The sequence below is a fragment of the Mercenaria mercenaria genome, chromosome 9 (genome assembly GCF_021730395.1).
Source record: "Mercenaria mercenaria strain notata chromosome 9, MADL_Memer_1, whole genome shotgun sequence".
Lineage (NCBI taxonomy): Eukaryota > Metazoa > Mollusca > Bivalvia > Venerida > Veneridae > Mercenaria > Mercenaria mercenaria.
The window spans coordinates 1,458,696-1,473,478 of record NC_069369.1 but is presented as its reverse complement, the minus strand read 5'-3'; the positions used below and the strand labels follow the sequence as shown (position 1 = coordinate 1,473,478).

The 14,783-nt window shown below is 35.8% G+C and overlaps 1 protein-coding gene across 1 annotated transcript in view; it reads right to left on the bottom strand.

Annotated features, from left to right (window-relative positions):
- Positions 1–11,731: 11,731 nt before the first annotated feature.
- The window catches only part of LOC128559364 (solute carrier family 23 member 2-like), a 55,841-nt gene continuing 52,789 nt past the window's right edge, over positions 11,732–14,783 (bottom strand). The window contains exons 10-11 of the mRNA XM_053550694.1: positions 14,310–14,405; positions 11,732–13,982 (exon numbers count right to left, since the gene is read on the bottom strand). Coding sequence (XP_053406669.1) covers positions 13,669–13,982; positions 14,310–14,405 — 410 coding nt within the window. The 3' untranslated portion in view covers positions 11,732–13,668. The remainder of the gene's footprint in view (positions 13,983–14,309; positions 14,406–14,783) is intronic.

Here is a 14,783-nt window from a genome sequence, read left to right as displayed (position 1 = left end):
AATACGACAACCCTTGGACAAATAACAAGGCCAATATGAAATTGCTTGATTAATAACATTATAGTATAAATTATACGATGTGCCAAGGTCTGCTCCTGTAGATAAAGTCGCAGAATGCTCTCCAGATGACTTTGCAACTTTAGCTTGTAAGCCCGTACTCACAAAGGCGAAAAAGATAGTTTGTTATTATGCCCCCACCCCTTCGAATAAGGAGGAAGGAGGTGTATATTTGTTTTGCAGATGTCGGACGGTCGGTTGGTCTGTATATAGAGAACACTTGAGCATAGGATCATGAAAGTTGATAGGCAGATGACCCCTATTTAATTTGAGATTAGTAGATCAAAAGTCAAGGTCACAGTGATACGGAACAGTTAAACGGTTTCCGGATGATAACTGAAGAACGCTTGGCCCTAGGATCATGAAAACTGACAATGAAGTTGGTCATGACCAGGAGATGACCGCTATTGATTTTGAGATTAGTAGGCCAAAGTCAAGGTCATAGTCACCCGGAACTATTAAACGATTTCCGAATGATAACTCAAGAATGCTTGGGCCTAGAATCATGAAAGCTGATAGGGAGGTTGGTAATTACCAGCAGAGGGCTTCTATTGATTTTGAGGTCAGTATATCAAAGGTCAATGTCACAGTGACCAAGAACAGTTAAACGGTTTTCGGATGAAAACGCAAGACCGCTTGGGCCTAGGATCAAGAAGGTTGATAGGGAGATTGGTCATAATAAGCAGATGACCTCTATTGATTTTGAGGTCAGTAGGTCGATGGTCAAGGTCCCAGTGACCAGAACAGTTTCTGGATGATAACTCAAGAACGTTTGGGCCTAGGATCATGACAGTTGTCAGGGAGGTTAATCATGACAGGCAGAGGACCCTAATGATTTTGAGGTCAGTAGGTCAAAGGTAAGTGTCATTGTGACCTGGAACAGTTTAATGAAACTGAAACTGATATGATTAATCGCCTATTTCTAAACAATGACACAGTGGCGTTGTACATAATAATAATAATAACGGTAATAATAACGACAATAATAATAATAACAAGGCAGTCTGAAAGACAGCTAAATCCCCCGCCACTGCTATGGATAGTGAAAGGGTAAACCCTTGACCTTTAGCTGTGACCTGGACCTTGAACTGACATGGCTGACTCATGAATTCTGCGCAATGTCTTGATGAGGTGATCATTTGACCTCAAGTTTCATGAAAATCCTTCAAGGGGTTTAGGAGATACAGAGCTCAAACCTTTAACCTTGAGTTGTGACCTTGACCTTGAGTTGACATGGCTGACTCATGAGTTCTTGATGAGGTGATCATTTGACCCAAGTTTGATGAAAATCCTTCAAGGGGTTTAGGAGATACAGAGTGGACACAAAATGGAATGCTCAAACCTTTGACCCTAAGTTGTGACCTTGACCTTGAGCCGGCATGGCTGACTCATAAGTTCTGCACATAGTTTTGATGAGGTGATCATTTGACCCAAGTTTTATAAAATTCCTTCAAGGGGTTTAGGAGATAGACAGCGGACACGAAATGGAAGGCTAAAACCTTTGACCTTGAATTTTGACCTTGACATTGAGCCGGCATGGCTGACTCATGAGTTCTGCACATTGCCTTGATGAGGTCATCATTTGACCCAAGTTTCATATGAATCCGTCATGGTAATTAAGAGATACAGAGCAGACACAAAATGAAAGGCTCAAACATTTGAGCTTCAGTTGTGACCTTGACCTTGAGCCGGCATGACTGACTCATAAGTTCTGCACATTGCCTTGATGAGGTGATCATTTGACCCAAGTTTGATGAAAATATTTCAAGGGGTTTAGGAGATATAGAGCGGACACAAAATAGAAGACTCAAACCTTTCACCCTAAGTTGTGACCTTGACCGTGAGCCAGCATGGCTGACTCATCGGTTTGGCACATTGTCTTATTGAGGTGATCCTTTGACCCAAGTTTTATAAAAGTCCTCCAAGGGTTTTAGGAGATATAGAGCGGACACAAAATGGAAGGCTCAAATATTTGACCTTGAGTTGTGACCTTGACCTTGAGCCGACAAGTCTGGCTTATGGGTTCTGCACTTCGTCTTGATGAGGTGATCATTTGATCCAAGTTTCATGAAAATCCCTTAAGGGGTTTAGGAAATATGGAGCGGACACGAAAGTGTTACGGACAGACGGAAGGACGGACGCACGGACAGACGGAAGGACGGATGGAGACCATTCCTATAACCACCCACCACTTGTGGCGGGGCATTAACAATCATAACAGCCTTTTATAAGCGAATACCAGTGCTTTTAAAAGCCTTAGGTGTTGTTATATTTTCAGTGTTGTTATATTTTCTGGTCCTTCATGATCATTGATTTCTGCTCATTTAGATTCGAAGATTGAATACTGCTTTTAACCCGGTGCTAGGGGGCCTTGGGCAGTGTTGCATTTTCATTTACTGCTCATGAACAGACTCAATCAAACCGAGTCTGCAATTTTCACTGTTTTCACTGTTCTCGGTGCTTCCGAGGGATATACTTACATGGTACGCACAGACGGGCTGCATATAGAGGTTCAAACCTCGTAGGAAATGGTGCCATAACAGACTATTTGAAAAAAAGAAATATTGTACACTACCCTATCTATAGAGCATGTACCAGCAATTACGTTTAGTAAAACAAAGCTTGAAAATATAAATGTTAAAATGTATAACCTTTTCCAAATATTTAAAAACTATTATCTGCTGCTATCGCATATAAAACAGTTATCAAAAACATAAAACAATGACACGAAGTCTCTAAAATACAGTGTCTTAAGATTTTTTTGAATGTGTCACGTGATATACTTTTGTGTAGTTCTAACGGCAGTTCATTCCACAGTTTTGGACCAACAGTACAGAATCGTCTATCATTGAATGTTTTGCACTTGTTGTATGGAACAACATAACAACATTCAGAATTTTCTGACAATCGCAAGCCTTGTCTACTACAAGTACATTGTGTTAGCAATTCTGTTAAATACATTGGTGCAGCATACATGAGAGACACTCTTGCTTTGACCGGCAACCAATGTAAGTTATAAATTCCTTGTTTAGAACTGTCAAAGTTCCTCCGGTTAAGGACAAGTTCTGCTCAAATGTTTTGAATACGTTGCATCTTACGCACCCGTTAGCTACACCATGCAGTGTGATATTGCAGTAATCAAGATGTGAAATAACTAGAGACAAAAATTTCAGTGGCTGCTTTTGTTAAATATTTACGGATAATCTTAATTTGTAGGTAATTGAACATGGCTGTTTGACATTTGCGATTTACATGATCTTTAAAGTTCAAGGTTTTGTGCAGAAATGCACCGAGATATCTAATTGTGCTTTCACTTTTGATATCATCACCAGCAATGCTGATCGAATTTGTAAAACATTTGTTCAATTGAGGTCTGCTACCAAACATGATAAATTCAGTTTTTGAAGTGTACATTTTTAGTTTGTTTCTATTCTTCCAGTCATTGATTATAACTGCGCACCGTTCAAGGGCTCCGATTGCTTGTGATTCTACGGAAACAGATTTGGGACGAAAACTTTTATTTGCTATATTATCATCAGCAAAACTGTAGACTGATATGGATTTTAGAATGACATCAAAAAGAGATCAAGCATAGGTGAGATATAACCAAGGACCAAGGCAACTGCCTTGGGGCACATTGCATTCAAGAAGGCGGTCTGATTAATATACATTGTTGATATTAATCTTACAAGTACAAGGCTTTATTGAAGAACTCTTTCACAGACACCATACTGTGCTTTTAAGACATCTATAAGAATGTCGTGGTCGACAGTGTCAAATGCCGCACATAAGTCAATTGCAATAAGGGTCGGGACTTCCCTTTTCTCCATACAACTTAAAGATCATTAACCAACTGAAGCAGCGCAGATTCACAGGAGTGGGATTTCCTATAAGCAGACTGTTTTGAGTTACATGTTTGTTTAATCTGTAAAGAACAGCTTTCTCAATAAGTTTTGATAGAAATGATAAATTACTGACAGACGATAATTGGAAAGTTCTAGTTCAAGACCTGCTTTTATTTAGCAAAGTAACAACTGCTTGTTTGTATTTCACAGGAAAAACACCTTGCTGTATTGAGAAATTCACCAGTTTAGGAAGAAGTTCATCTACATGTGAGTTTAGAACACGTGTTGGCAAAATATCTAGCTCTGAAGACGTAGTATTCAATTCATTGATGAGTGTTTTCACTTCATCTTGAGTCAAATCAGTAAATTTGTTTAAAGCACTTGAGGTTCAAATTTTTGGTATTCACTTAGGGACTGGCGTATTTTTTTTAGATTTTTGCCATAAAAAATCAGCAAATATTTCGGCCAGTGAATTATTACACTCTCCTTGAGTCAGTGGGTTTTCGGATTTGGTGCCAGTTAGTTCAGATACTAATTCATACAGAGTCTTGGATTTAATTTTAGCGTTGTCTATCTTTTCATTGAGCGTGTTTCACTTTTGACGTTTGATTTCAAAATTGTATTCGTCTCGTACTGCTTTATACGACTCAAACTGATCTTTTGTACCATAACGCCTCCATGTGCGCTCTGACTTTCTAGCTTGTTGTTTTATATGTTGCAAATTGTTATTGAAACATGGTTTGGTTGCTCTCTGAATTATAGTTTTCTCTTTTATGGGAGCGTGCTTATTCAGGGCATCCTCTATTTCCGATTCAAACTCAGTCACAAACCTGTTGATATTCTGTGAATCAACGTTTATTGCTCTTAGGTCGCTGAAAATTTCTGATTCATTTAATGCTTTGAAATTCTTTAATGATATGTCTTACTGGTAATAGTCTCTTTTTAACATCTAAGAGCATCTTAACAAAACAGTGATCAGATAAAAATGGTCCAGGCTCACATTTTTCTACTTGAACACCATTAAGCGACTCCCTTATGATTAAATCCAAGCTATGCCCTCCTTTTCGAGTACTGAAATCAACATGTTGTTCCAGGCCCATTGCTACTAGAGAGTCCTTGAAGTTTGTAATAGAACTGTTGTCACCGTTAATATGCAAACTGAAATCACCTATTATAAGTAAATTGTCATAATGTGGTAAGTCTTTTTCGGTGAGATCAAAGAATTCAACAATGAACTAGTTACCAGTCGATAGAGCCTGGGGTCTGTCACAAACTGACGTACGGGCCTCAATGCATCTGTAGTTTAAATACAGGTATTGCATCATCTTTTTGTAAATTTTTGAGTTATTGAAGTAAATGTAAGATTTTATGCATAAAATACCTCTCATGTTTTTCTGTATTTCATAACTTATATGTTCATGTAAATTTTATTAAATTCGGTTCAGAAGGAAATTTGATATTTTATAAACTTCCTTAATTTATGTTTTTATCCCCAAAACCACTATAACGGGCCTTAAATTGTCCAAGTTCAATCCGCGCCAAAGTAGTCAGATTTCCCGGCTATCATGATTACCGTGGAAATGCAAATAGTCAGAGTACACCATTATATCGTGAGTCCCATGAAATTTAGTATTTGGCGGGACATAACCCTACAAATAGACTGGACTAGATATGCCTAGTGCACACCATTGATTTTTCTTGGCAGAAAATTTTTGCTCGATCGAGGTAAAAAAATTATTTGTTAGATTTTTGTACAACTTTTGAATTACGATTTATATTTAATAAATTTTTGTTCATTCTACAGAATTTTGTAACGTTTAATTTTCGGCAAGAGATTAGCTAGTTTCGGTATGTCAGGATAATTTAGTAAATTTTTCAGACTTTTGTAAATTATTTCGAAAGAGGATTTTAAAATGTTTAGTTTATATAAGCTGTAAGAGTTGTACTGAAATTTGTGTAACATGATAATTGTAAAGTACTCTTTGTCATAAACATATGTCAAACATTTCGTTGTTAATTATGGAACGCCGATACTGCATTGTAATGTAATGTATATATCTATGTGGCAAGTCTAGTACCGTGTATGTAATATGTTATTGTAATTTGAAATTATTCTGTGTCGGTCTATAGCATATCTATACAGTGTCCGTTTTGTTGAATGGAAACTGGTATTATATGCATGCTAGCTTTTGTATAACATTTGATTTGCATTGCATTTTGTTAATATTTTGTTCTAAATAATAGCTGCAGTTTATCATTTCCTTATCAATAATTTTTCATCATAAACTTTTTATATATTTTCCATACTTTAACTTTAGACTTTTAAGCAATTAATTTTAGAATTAATGGAAGTAATAAGTGACGTATTTTAATAACGTGACGTATGAACTTAGTAGCACATACATTTTGTATAAGAAGCACGTATCATTTATGGGAGCCTACGGAGGTACGGTGTACCCAAAGGAGCAGTTTTATGCCCTTATTTCTTTTGCTATTTTGCTTACCATATGTTATATATTTTAGCTTCTTCCACCAGACGACTTTTACCTGGTGATGTCACGACCCGGAAATACAATACCCGAGGTTATTTTATCTTCACTCGCCTGAATGTGATTTTCCCAGCGCAGAGCTTTCGTCCCATGGTGTGCCGTAACCCACAAAGACGATGACTTTTGCTATCAGCTGAAACAGCTCAGGGATGCATACACCTACAATCATAGGTAGTCAAAACGGAGTCAACGGAGGGACTTTACTTTAAGATATGTTGTTTATTTTTTGTGCTACTTACAGTTCGAAGTTCACGGAAACACCTGTGTCACGGAACTGTTAGTGTTAGGACTTTATACCTGTTAGAAGAGATACTGAGCTCAGATTTTTTGTTCACTCTTTCTTTCAATAAGATTTTTTTCATTTTTCATTTATTCATTGTACATAATCATTTTCTGTAAATAAATTTGTAAATATTGTAATGGGTGTTGATTCGTTCTGGTTATTGTCCCCGGTACGTCCATTCTGTCACAGGGTCTATACACACCAACTACATGTAACGAGTTTCCAGATACCATATTCAAAGCTTCGAACAGTACCATGAATTACTCATCGCATATTTATCATGTTTCTACAACACCACCACCTTTATTTATTTTTTCAAATAGTTACACTTAATTTATATCCATTCTGGTTCAAGTCAGAAGTTTCAGACTGATGTTGTTTCTCATCCGAGTACCAAGTTTCAGTCAATAGAGCAAAATCAATTCTCTCATCCCTGAGGTATTGGCCCATAGAATCATCTTTGTTCACAACAGATCTACAGTTCAGAGTGATGCTTGATATATTTTCGCGTATACTTTTGTACTGATTTCTTAGGGTATATCAAGTTTTCGGCGACGCCGTCTAAATTCGTTTTCGTTACCTATGCCACGTGACTTCAGTTTGCAAATCAAACTGCTTGATAACGCATTATAGATAATTTATCAAAATGGAAGATTTATGCAACACTCTGTCTGATTGGACGAGAGTGTCAATTTCTTTCACTCTGTTGATTGTGCTACGCTGAGTGAAATGTAGACAAAGCGTTTATCCTAAACGACGCTGTTCACAGTTTTAAAGCTAACTTTGGCTCAGTATATTTAGCAAGAATATTGATATATCTCAAAATGATAAGTAAGTTTAATAAATATGATAAAAACCTGTTCAAATACCAACATATATCAAATTAAAGAAAGAGCTGAATACGGTCTGCGTATCACATGAATAAGGGTGTGATAAGAGTCTTTTATGTAGAGAAGTGCTTTTTAAAAAAAAATTCCTTGTTACAATTGTCTGTATATGAAAAGGTTTATTGCTTTTGTGACCTATTCAGATTACATATTAAAATGAATACTTATTTGCTTTGATATATTTGTTATAAATCATTTAATTGATTTATTATATATGAATATTTTTCTTTAGTATGGTATGCAAATATTGAACTAAGTTGAAATCTGTTTCATTATATATATGCTATATAATGACTGAATCTCATTACACTGAAATGAAGGTACGCTGCATACAGTTTATCTATGTGATATGATTACGGTCAAACTGTACTTATGAAATAGAAATATTGAAATAATTACAATTGTATGTTTTGCTTGATCTTCACTTTTTTATAGGTGTGACGTCATTGTCCAAAGATTCATGAATAGCGAATATGCATTTGTTAAAGCGGGATCAGTTGGCCTATTTTAGAAATAAATAAAAATAATAAATAAAAAAACCTTTAATTGATTTCTTCTCATGTATTCTAATCAAACTTGATTTGTAGCATCTTTATTAGGCCCGCAGCCAACTTTGTTCAGCTGGGACATTTGACCCCTTTTAGGGGCTGCTAGAGCTAAAACAAGAAATGCCTTTATACAGCGTCTCATGAACAGCTTGGTGGATCTTTGTCATACTTGGTCTGGAGCATCATTATAAGGTCCTCTTCCAAATTTATTTATATAGGAACTTGGGCCCTATTAGGGACCACTATAGCTAAAAGTAGATATGCCTTTCTTCGCATTAACCACTAAAATGTAATGGATTTTTATCACTCGATATGTAATAATATCGTAAGGTCTCCTGCTATTTTGTTACAAATGGGGATAGGGACCAATGTAGCTAAAAATATAAACACGTTTAATGACCTCTTCTCATGAACCGCTTCATGAATCTTCATCAAACTACTGCTGTAATTATTCGTCTAAGGATAAACGAAACAAAATTGCACCCTACGAAACCTTTGCGAAAAATTAAAAGAGAACCATTTAAATTGTTAAAGTGCGGTGTTTAGTTTTGCAATTTAAAAAATGTTAGATGAAAGATGAATGTTAGATGAAAAATCTTACAATTCGCCCACCATCATTTTTAAAGATATTTCTTGTTTAAAGTTCAAACCACTTTGTGTCGGAATTGCTTTACTTTTACTACCTCGTTTACTTTTGTACGTTTTATTTTTACAGGCTATATTGTGTAAGTTTATAATCCTATATGCCGCAGGGTCTAGTTTTCTTAATCCGCTATTGTTCAATACCGTAGATCCAATAATTGATCTCTAGTATAAACTTTACAGGTGAACGACAAGTAATGTCTGATCTAAATTCATGAAAAGATTATCAAGATTTTGACTGGATGCAAGCCGCTCAATCACTGAAGATACAGCAACATAAAAGCACACACAGAGTCAAAGCATATTCATTACGGTAAGACTTAAGAGCAAAGAAAACACGTCTTCCTCAAACGGTTTCCAGATGATAATTCAAGAACGCTTATGCCTAGGATCATGAAAGTTCATAGGGATGATAGTCATGACCAACAAATTACCCCTATTGATCTTGAGGTCAATAGAATAAAGGTCAAGGTCACATTGACCTCGAACAATTAAACTTTTTCTGGGCGCAAACTTGAGAACGCTTGGGCCTAGGATCACGAAAATCTTAATAGGAGGTTGATCATGACCAGCATATGACCCCTATTGAATTTGGGGTCAATAAGTCAAAGGTCAAGGTCACATTGACCCAGAGCAGTGGAAATTTTGTGTACAGTGTTCAAATAATTTTTGTTCCTTTTACAATTACTGAATGCATCAAGGGAGGCTTTTCGTGTTCTACGAGCTCTTGTTTACAGTTAAAGGCTGAACCTGGTTACCCTTTAACAAAGCAGGGTATGTAAGAGACGTGAAGAAAGTGCTTGACCTAAATATAAGAATGACCTTTTCTGGTTCCGTTTCAAATATGTCACTCAGAAAAGGTAACGAGAACACAAATAAGTCTCGGTCATGAAATGTGGAATGATTGTCCATTCTGAGTGATGTTTAAGAATTGATTCGTAGGAATTCGATAAATTTATTGATGGTGGTGCTATTTGATGGTGCGATAACTAATAAAGTGTAGGTCTCCATGATGCTTTTCTCCTAAATCCTACATACAACGGACGGAGGGAGTTGATTTTTGTCTTACAGTTTTCTTAGTCGTGCCCTTAAAAGTTAGGCTCTTGTTGCTCTGACTTCAGACAGGTTGTTGAGTGAGTGAGTGAGTTGGGTTTTACGGCGAATCGACACAAAATGGTCATATATCGCCGAGTAGAAGTCATATTGCAAACACCAACTGTAAAGCATAACAGTGATGTAAAAATATAAAGCATACGTAAAAACATCCATGTAAAAATGTAAAGAACACTATGAATAATGTAAAACGTATCTAAAAACATCCATGTAAACTGTAAAGCATATCTAAAAACAGTAATGTAAAAATGTATGTACGTGTGTGTTAAAGTATCAGCTGCAAACATAATAATGTTGAGTACATTTTACCTTAATTTTATGTTTTGCTCTACTTATCTGTTACTTTTGCAATAATGTTGGAGCCTTTCTCAGCGGGGATTTTATTTACATTGTGTTGTTTAACTTGTTGAAAATAGGGTAAGTGCGAGGTTGGCATGCCCTAAACGCGTTTAACCCCCCCCCCCCCCCCCCCCAACCCACCCCCTCGTCCCGAACACCCTCCCCAGTTTCCTTTATTTAGGTTACTGACCGTTCCAAGGCGGTGCCCCTATTTTCAACAGGTTGTTTTGTCTGTCTTGTATTGTGTGTTTGTTGCGTATGTTTTCTTGTTTGTTGTAAGTGTTTTTTTCCTCCGCCCCACTCCCCCTTTTGCCCTCTCCTTTCCCTTGCATTTGCGCTACTTTTTGCATCCCCTCCCCCTTTACTTTTAGTAAGTTTTCGTGGCTCCTCTTTGTTTTGGCAGCCGCATCCCAAGACGGTACTTGATTGTTTTTTCCTACTTGTGTGGGTGCGTTTGTAAGCTTGTGAGTCTATAACGGTGCTCTACTGATTTCTTATGTGTAACTTGTTCGTTTTTCTATGTTATTCAGTTGATCGTTGTTGTGTGTTTATCTTTGGTACATAAGTGTCTGCGCTATTGTGGTTTACGTTGTAGTGCGACTGTTTTAAAAGAACATGGCATTCCCTTGTATATTCGTACTTGTTCAACTTTCCCCTTCGGATTCATTCCCCACCCCCCTCGACCCCATTTCACCCCTTACCATTTCCTTCCCCTTTATCAATATTTAGATTATATTAATATGTACTTTTTGGATGTTTTAAGCAACTCGTCTGAAATATTTTTTCCATTACAGCTTCTTTTTGTTTTGGGCCTACTATGTAAATGCGTGGCTCTGGGGCTGTGTTTTTGGTGCTCTGTGCTTCCGAGAAATCTAACCTTACCTCTTATCTTTGGTAGGTGGTAGGAATGTTAACTGCTTTAGAAATGCATCCCTGCAGGTTTTACTATGACTGCTTGAGGAAGGCAAGATTCATGGTCCTTTGTACCTATGCATATATTACATAAATAGTCAATTTTCTGTCTGACCAGAGTCATATCTAAGAGAAGAAATGGTTTAATGGATTTCAGTAATACAAGGTAGTATCGTTAAATGCGACCCTACAAGTTTCGGATCGACTGCTTGAAGAAAACGAGATGTATGGCCCTTTGTACTATATATATGAATATATGATTGAATTTAAAACAATGCACCAGAGAAACCTATTTGTATTACTTCGCAAATTCACTAGCATGTCGTCATCTCGTGATGTAGACTGCACAATTCACGTACTATACAACAGAACGATCTATAGTGTATGTTATGATTGTGTTTGATGATTTATTTGCTTACATAAAAAGAGAATCTCATGAAACCAGTCTAGACTATAAACTATAAGGCATCTACTATTTAAATCGAGCAGAACAGTTATTATTATCATTATTTATTTAATATATTCCATATATATATATTAAGATTACACATATAAATACAATTTCAGACAATATTGAATATATCCAAGTAAGCACGTATAAACATATTAGCAAAATAACTCATTTTTGTCTACTAAATTCTACGTATGTACATATAGATAATTGCAACTTAACTTTTAATTAAATATTAAATCTTGTTTATTTTCAAAATATATACACATAAATCAATTAACGACTATACATAGTAATAATTCTGAATAAAATGACTTGTCATGCAAACCGACACCTAAATTTCGTACAAATCAAACATTATGTCTCCGCCACTCTGATATCCCTTATTCCGGAACCAAATCTAAGAGATTCAGACGAACGTATTCTTGAGAGACTTTTACAGCTATGTTTAATTGCATAACTAGTATAAATACTCAAACATATACAACACATATTTACATCGCTTTTTTCTACATTTCAGTATCCCATATATCGAAACGAAATGAAATGAAAGAGATACAAGCGAACAACTTCACGGGTATTAATATAATACTTTTGTGGTAATACTAATGTTTATTGAAGCAGCCTTTTATAGATCCTATCCACATATATCAAAAAGGCTTTACCCCTTGGATATGGTGCCTGCTTTTTAATTTTGTCTTTTGGCAGTTCCTGTGATATGCAGGCTCCATAACCTCAGATCCCCTTTCTAAATTCCAGTTTGTTTAGTTTTGCTCATTGTTTTCTCGTTTAGGGCAAACCCATTATTTTAACTGGGGACCATACGCCGCTTTGCATGGAATTACACGCTAGTGTAGCATTGAAGGTTCCATGTGCACCGCCGTATGAACACATCTGCGGATGTCTCTAAATTGTTTTTTGTACTTTAAGCATGTGTAAATGTTGAGTTCTGCTCAACCCGGGGCTAAAGGGCATGGACGGTAGCATGCATTTTAACTACCGTCCATGAACAGGCTCAATCAAACCGAGCCTGCAACATTTTCGTTCTTGTTGTGTTGAGCGACCTGTGGAGTTTCCACTTTTTCTATTTTAGAATATTGTGCAATAGTTTTATATGTATTTGCTCTGTTACTTTCATCTGGACAGTTCTCATTTAACCTTGTGAGTTGGAATAACAATGTTTTAATTTGGTCCTCAAGTTTTAAGGTAATCCAATTTCGGTAAAAATGGACGCCATGCGTCTGCAAGAGAAAATTCAATAGCTTATACCTATCACCATTTCTCTCGGGATAATAACATACAATATTTAACAAAGTGTCATTAATGATTGAGTTACACCCAGTACATGACCGTATAAATGTCTGTGAAAAGAACATCCCCATCGTTCTTATAACTGATATACAGGCTAAATAATACAGCAGAATAATAATAATAATAATATTCTAAATTTCTTTTCATTTATGCAGTTTAGATATCATGTTTATATTAACTCTATTAAACAATCCGGGGCCCGTTGTTCGAAACATTAATCGGCTGTTAAACTAACCGCTGGTTAAATTTGGATTCAAAATACTAGACTTGGTGGGAAACTTTGACTCTATAGTAAAGAGTTTTCATTGTTCATAATTCTTACCTCATACATTTTTTTTTAAAGTCTTCTGAAATGCGATAAAAACTGTAAAAGTTAATCAACCGTTAGCTTAATCGCCTGTTAAAATTTAGAACAACTGAGCCCTGCTCGAGTCATCAATACTTGAATACCAGTGCTGTTTATAGATGTCTAATATTCTGGTTTTGATAACATAGAAATGATTTTTGAAATTTGATTTTTTGTCTTAACATATATTTGACATTGCTGTTTCAACTGAATTTATGGCAGGGTGTTATGTATGTAAATATACTAAATACATTTTGTCTATATTTGTTAAATAACTGACTAAACACATTGCAAAGTATAAAATAACATTACGCTGAGTTTATAAAAGCGAAAAAAATATGTAAATAAGGTGCCTATTGAAACTCGTAAAACCTGTTTAATATCATTACAATTTCACATCCAGACTAGTGGACTGAGCAAAACTTCCTGTGTTATCAAATGCAAACTGATTCAGGTTTGCTTCTCTAGACACATTATAACGTTCCGTTTTCGGACGGCAGCAATCACGACAGCACGTGACATTCATGCCTTTATCGAACGTTGGTGACACCGGTATGTAAGAACAAACCCACAGGCGTCTAAAATACTTTGTTACATACGGGTACTCGTACATGGATAAGGACGCATCTCTTCCAGAGGCTTCGAACGTTGTAACGTTTCTTTTCCGCCACGATAATATTCCGCGTTCTTTATCCGTCCCTATAAACAAAAGAAATAGCATTTCTAAATATTTTATGTTGATGAATTTATTTTTATAAGTTCGTTCCTTTCATCGTTTTATACATTCTTCAAACACTCATATCCATTTTATAAAGTCTCAATGAAAGACTGGTATGTCTAGCAACTCAAACTGCACCAATATCAACACAAGGTTGAAAAAGAAATAATCTAAAGTCTATAATGTGTTTGAAACAATAGACATTTATCTCAAAATTATAACAGAAAAACATTTTTAGAATCCTTGAAAACTTCTTTTGTACATATAAATAGTATAAAAAGTGATTCCCACAAAGATTATTTTTTTACCTGAAACAGTGTTATCTAACAAGCAACCGATGAATCCACCAACAAACATTGAAGTTCCCAACAAGACTTTGATAACTTGATCTAACTCCTCGTTACCTGTAGTATATAACATGTTATTTTTTCAAAATAGAGTGAAATATATCTAGTATTTTCACAGTAAAAACATCAAATATATTTTTCACTGGAGAGAAATTAAAGATTGTGTAAGGTAAGTCAAAACATATGATAAACAAAAAAAAGTGTTTGTTTAAAAATCTAAATATATATTACTCGTGAACATAATTTACATTTTCACTCATGGCTGCCACTCTTGAACATATTGCATATGATGTTCACGTGATAAAATATATTTTGATCTTGAGCTGAAACAAACAATCCTCTGTATCTAAACAATCACTGATTTCAACGTACTACGGTCTGTAGTTATGCAACAGTTGTCATCGTGACCATTTCGATGCGATCGCCGACTTTATC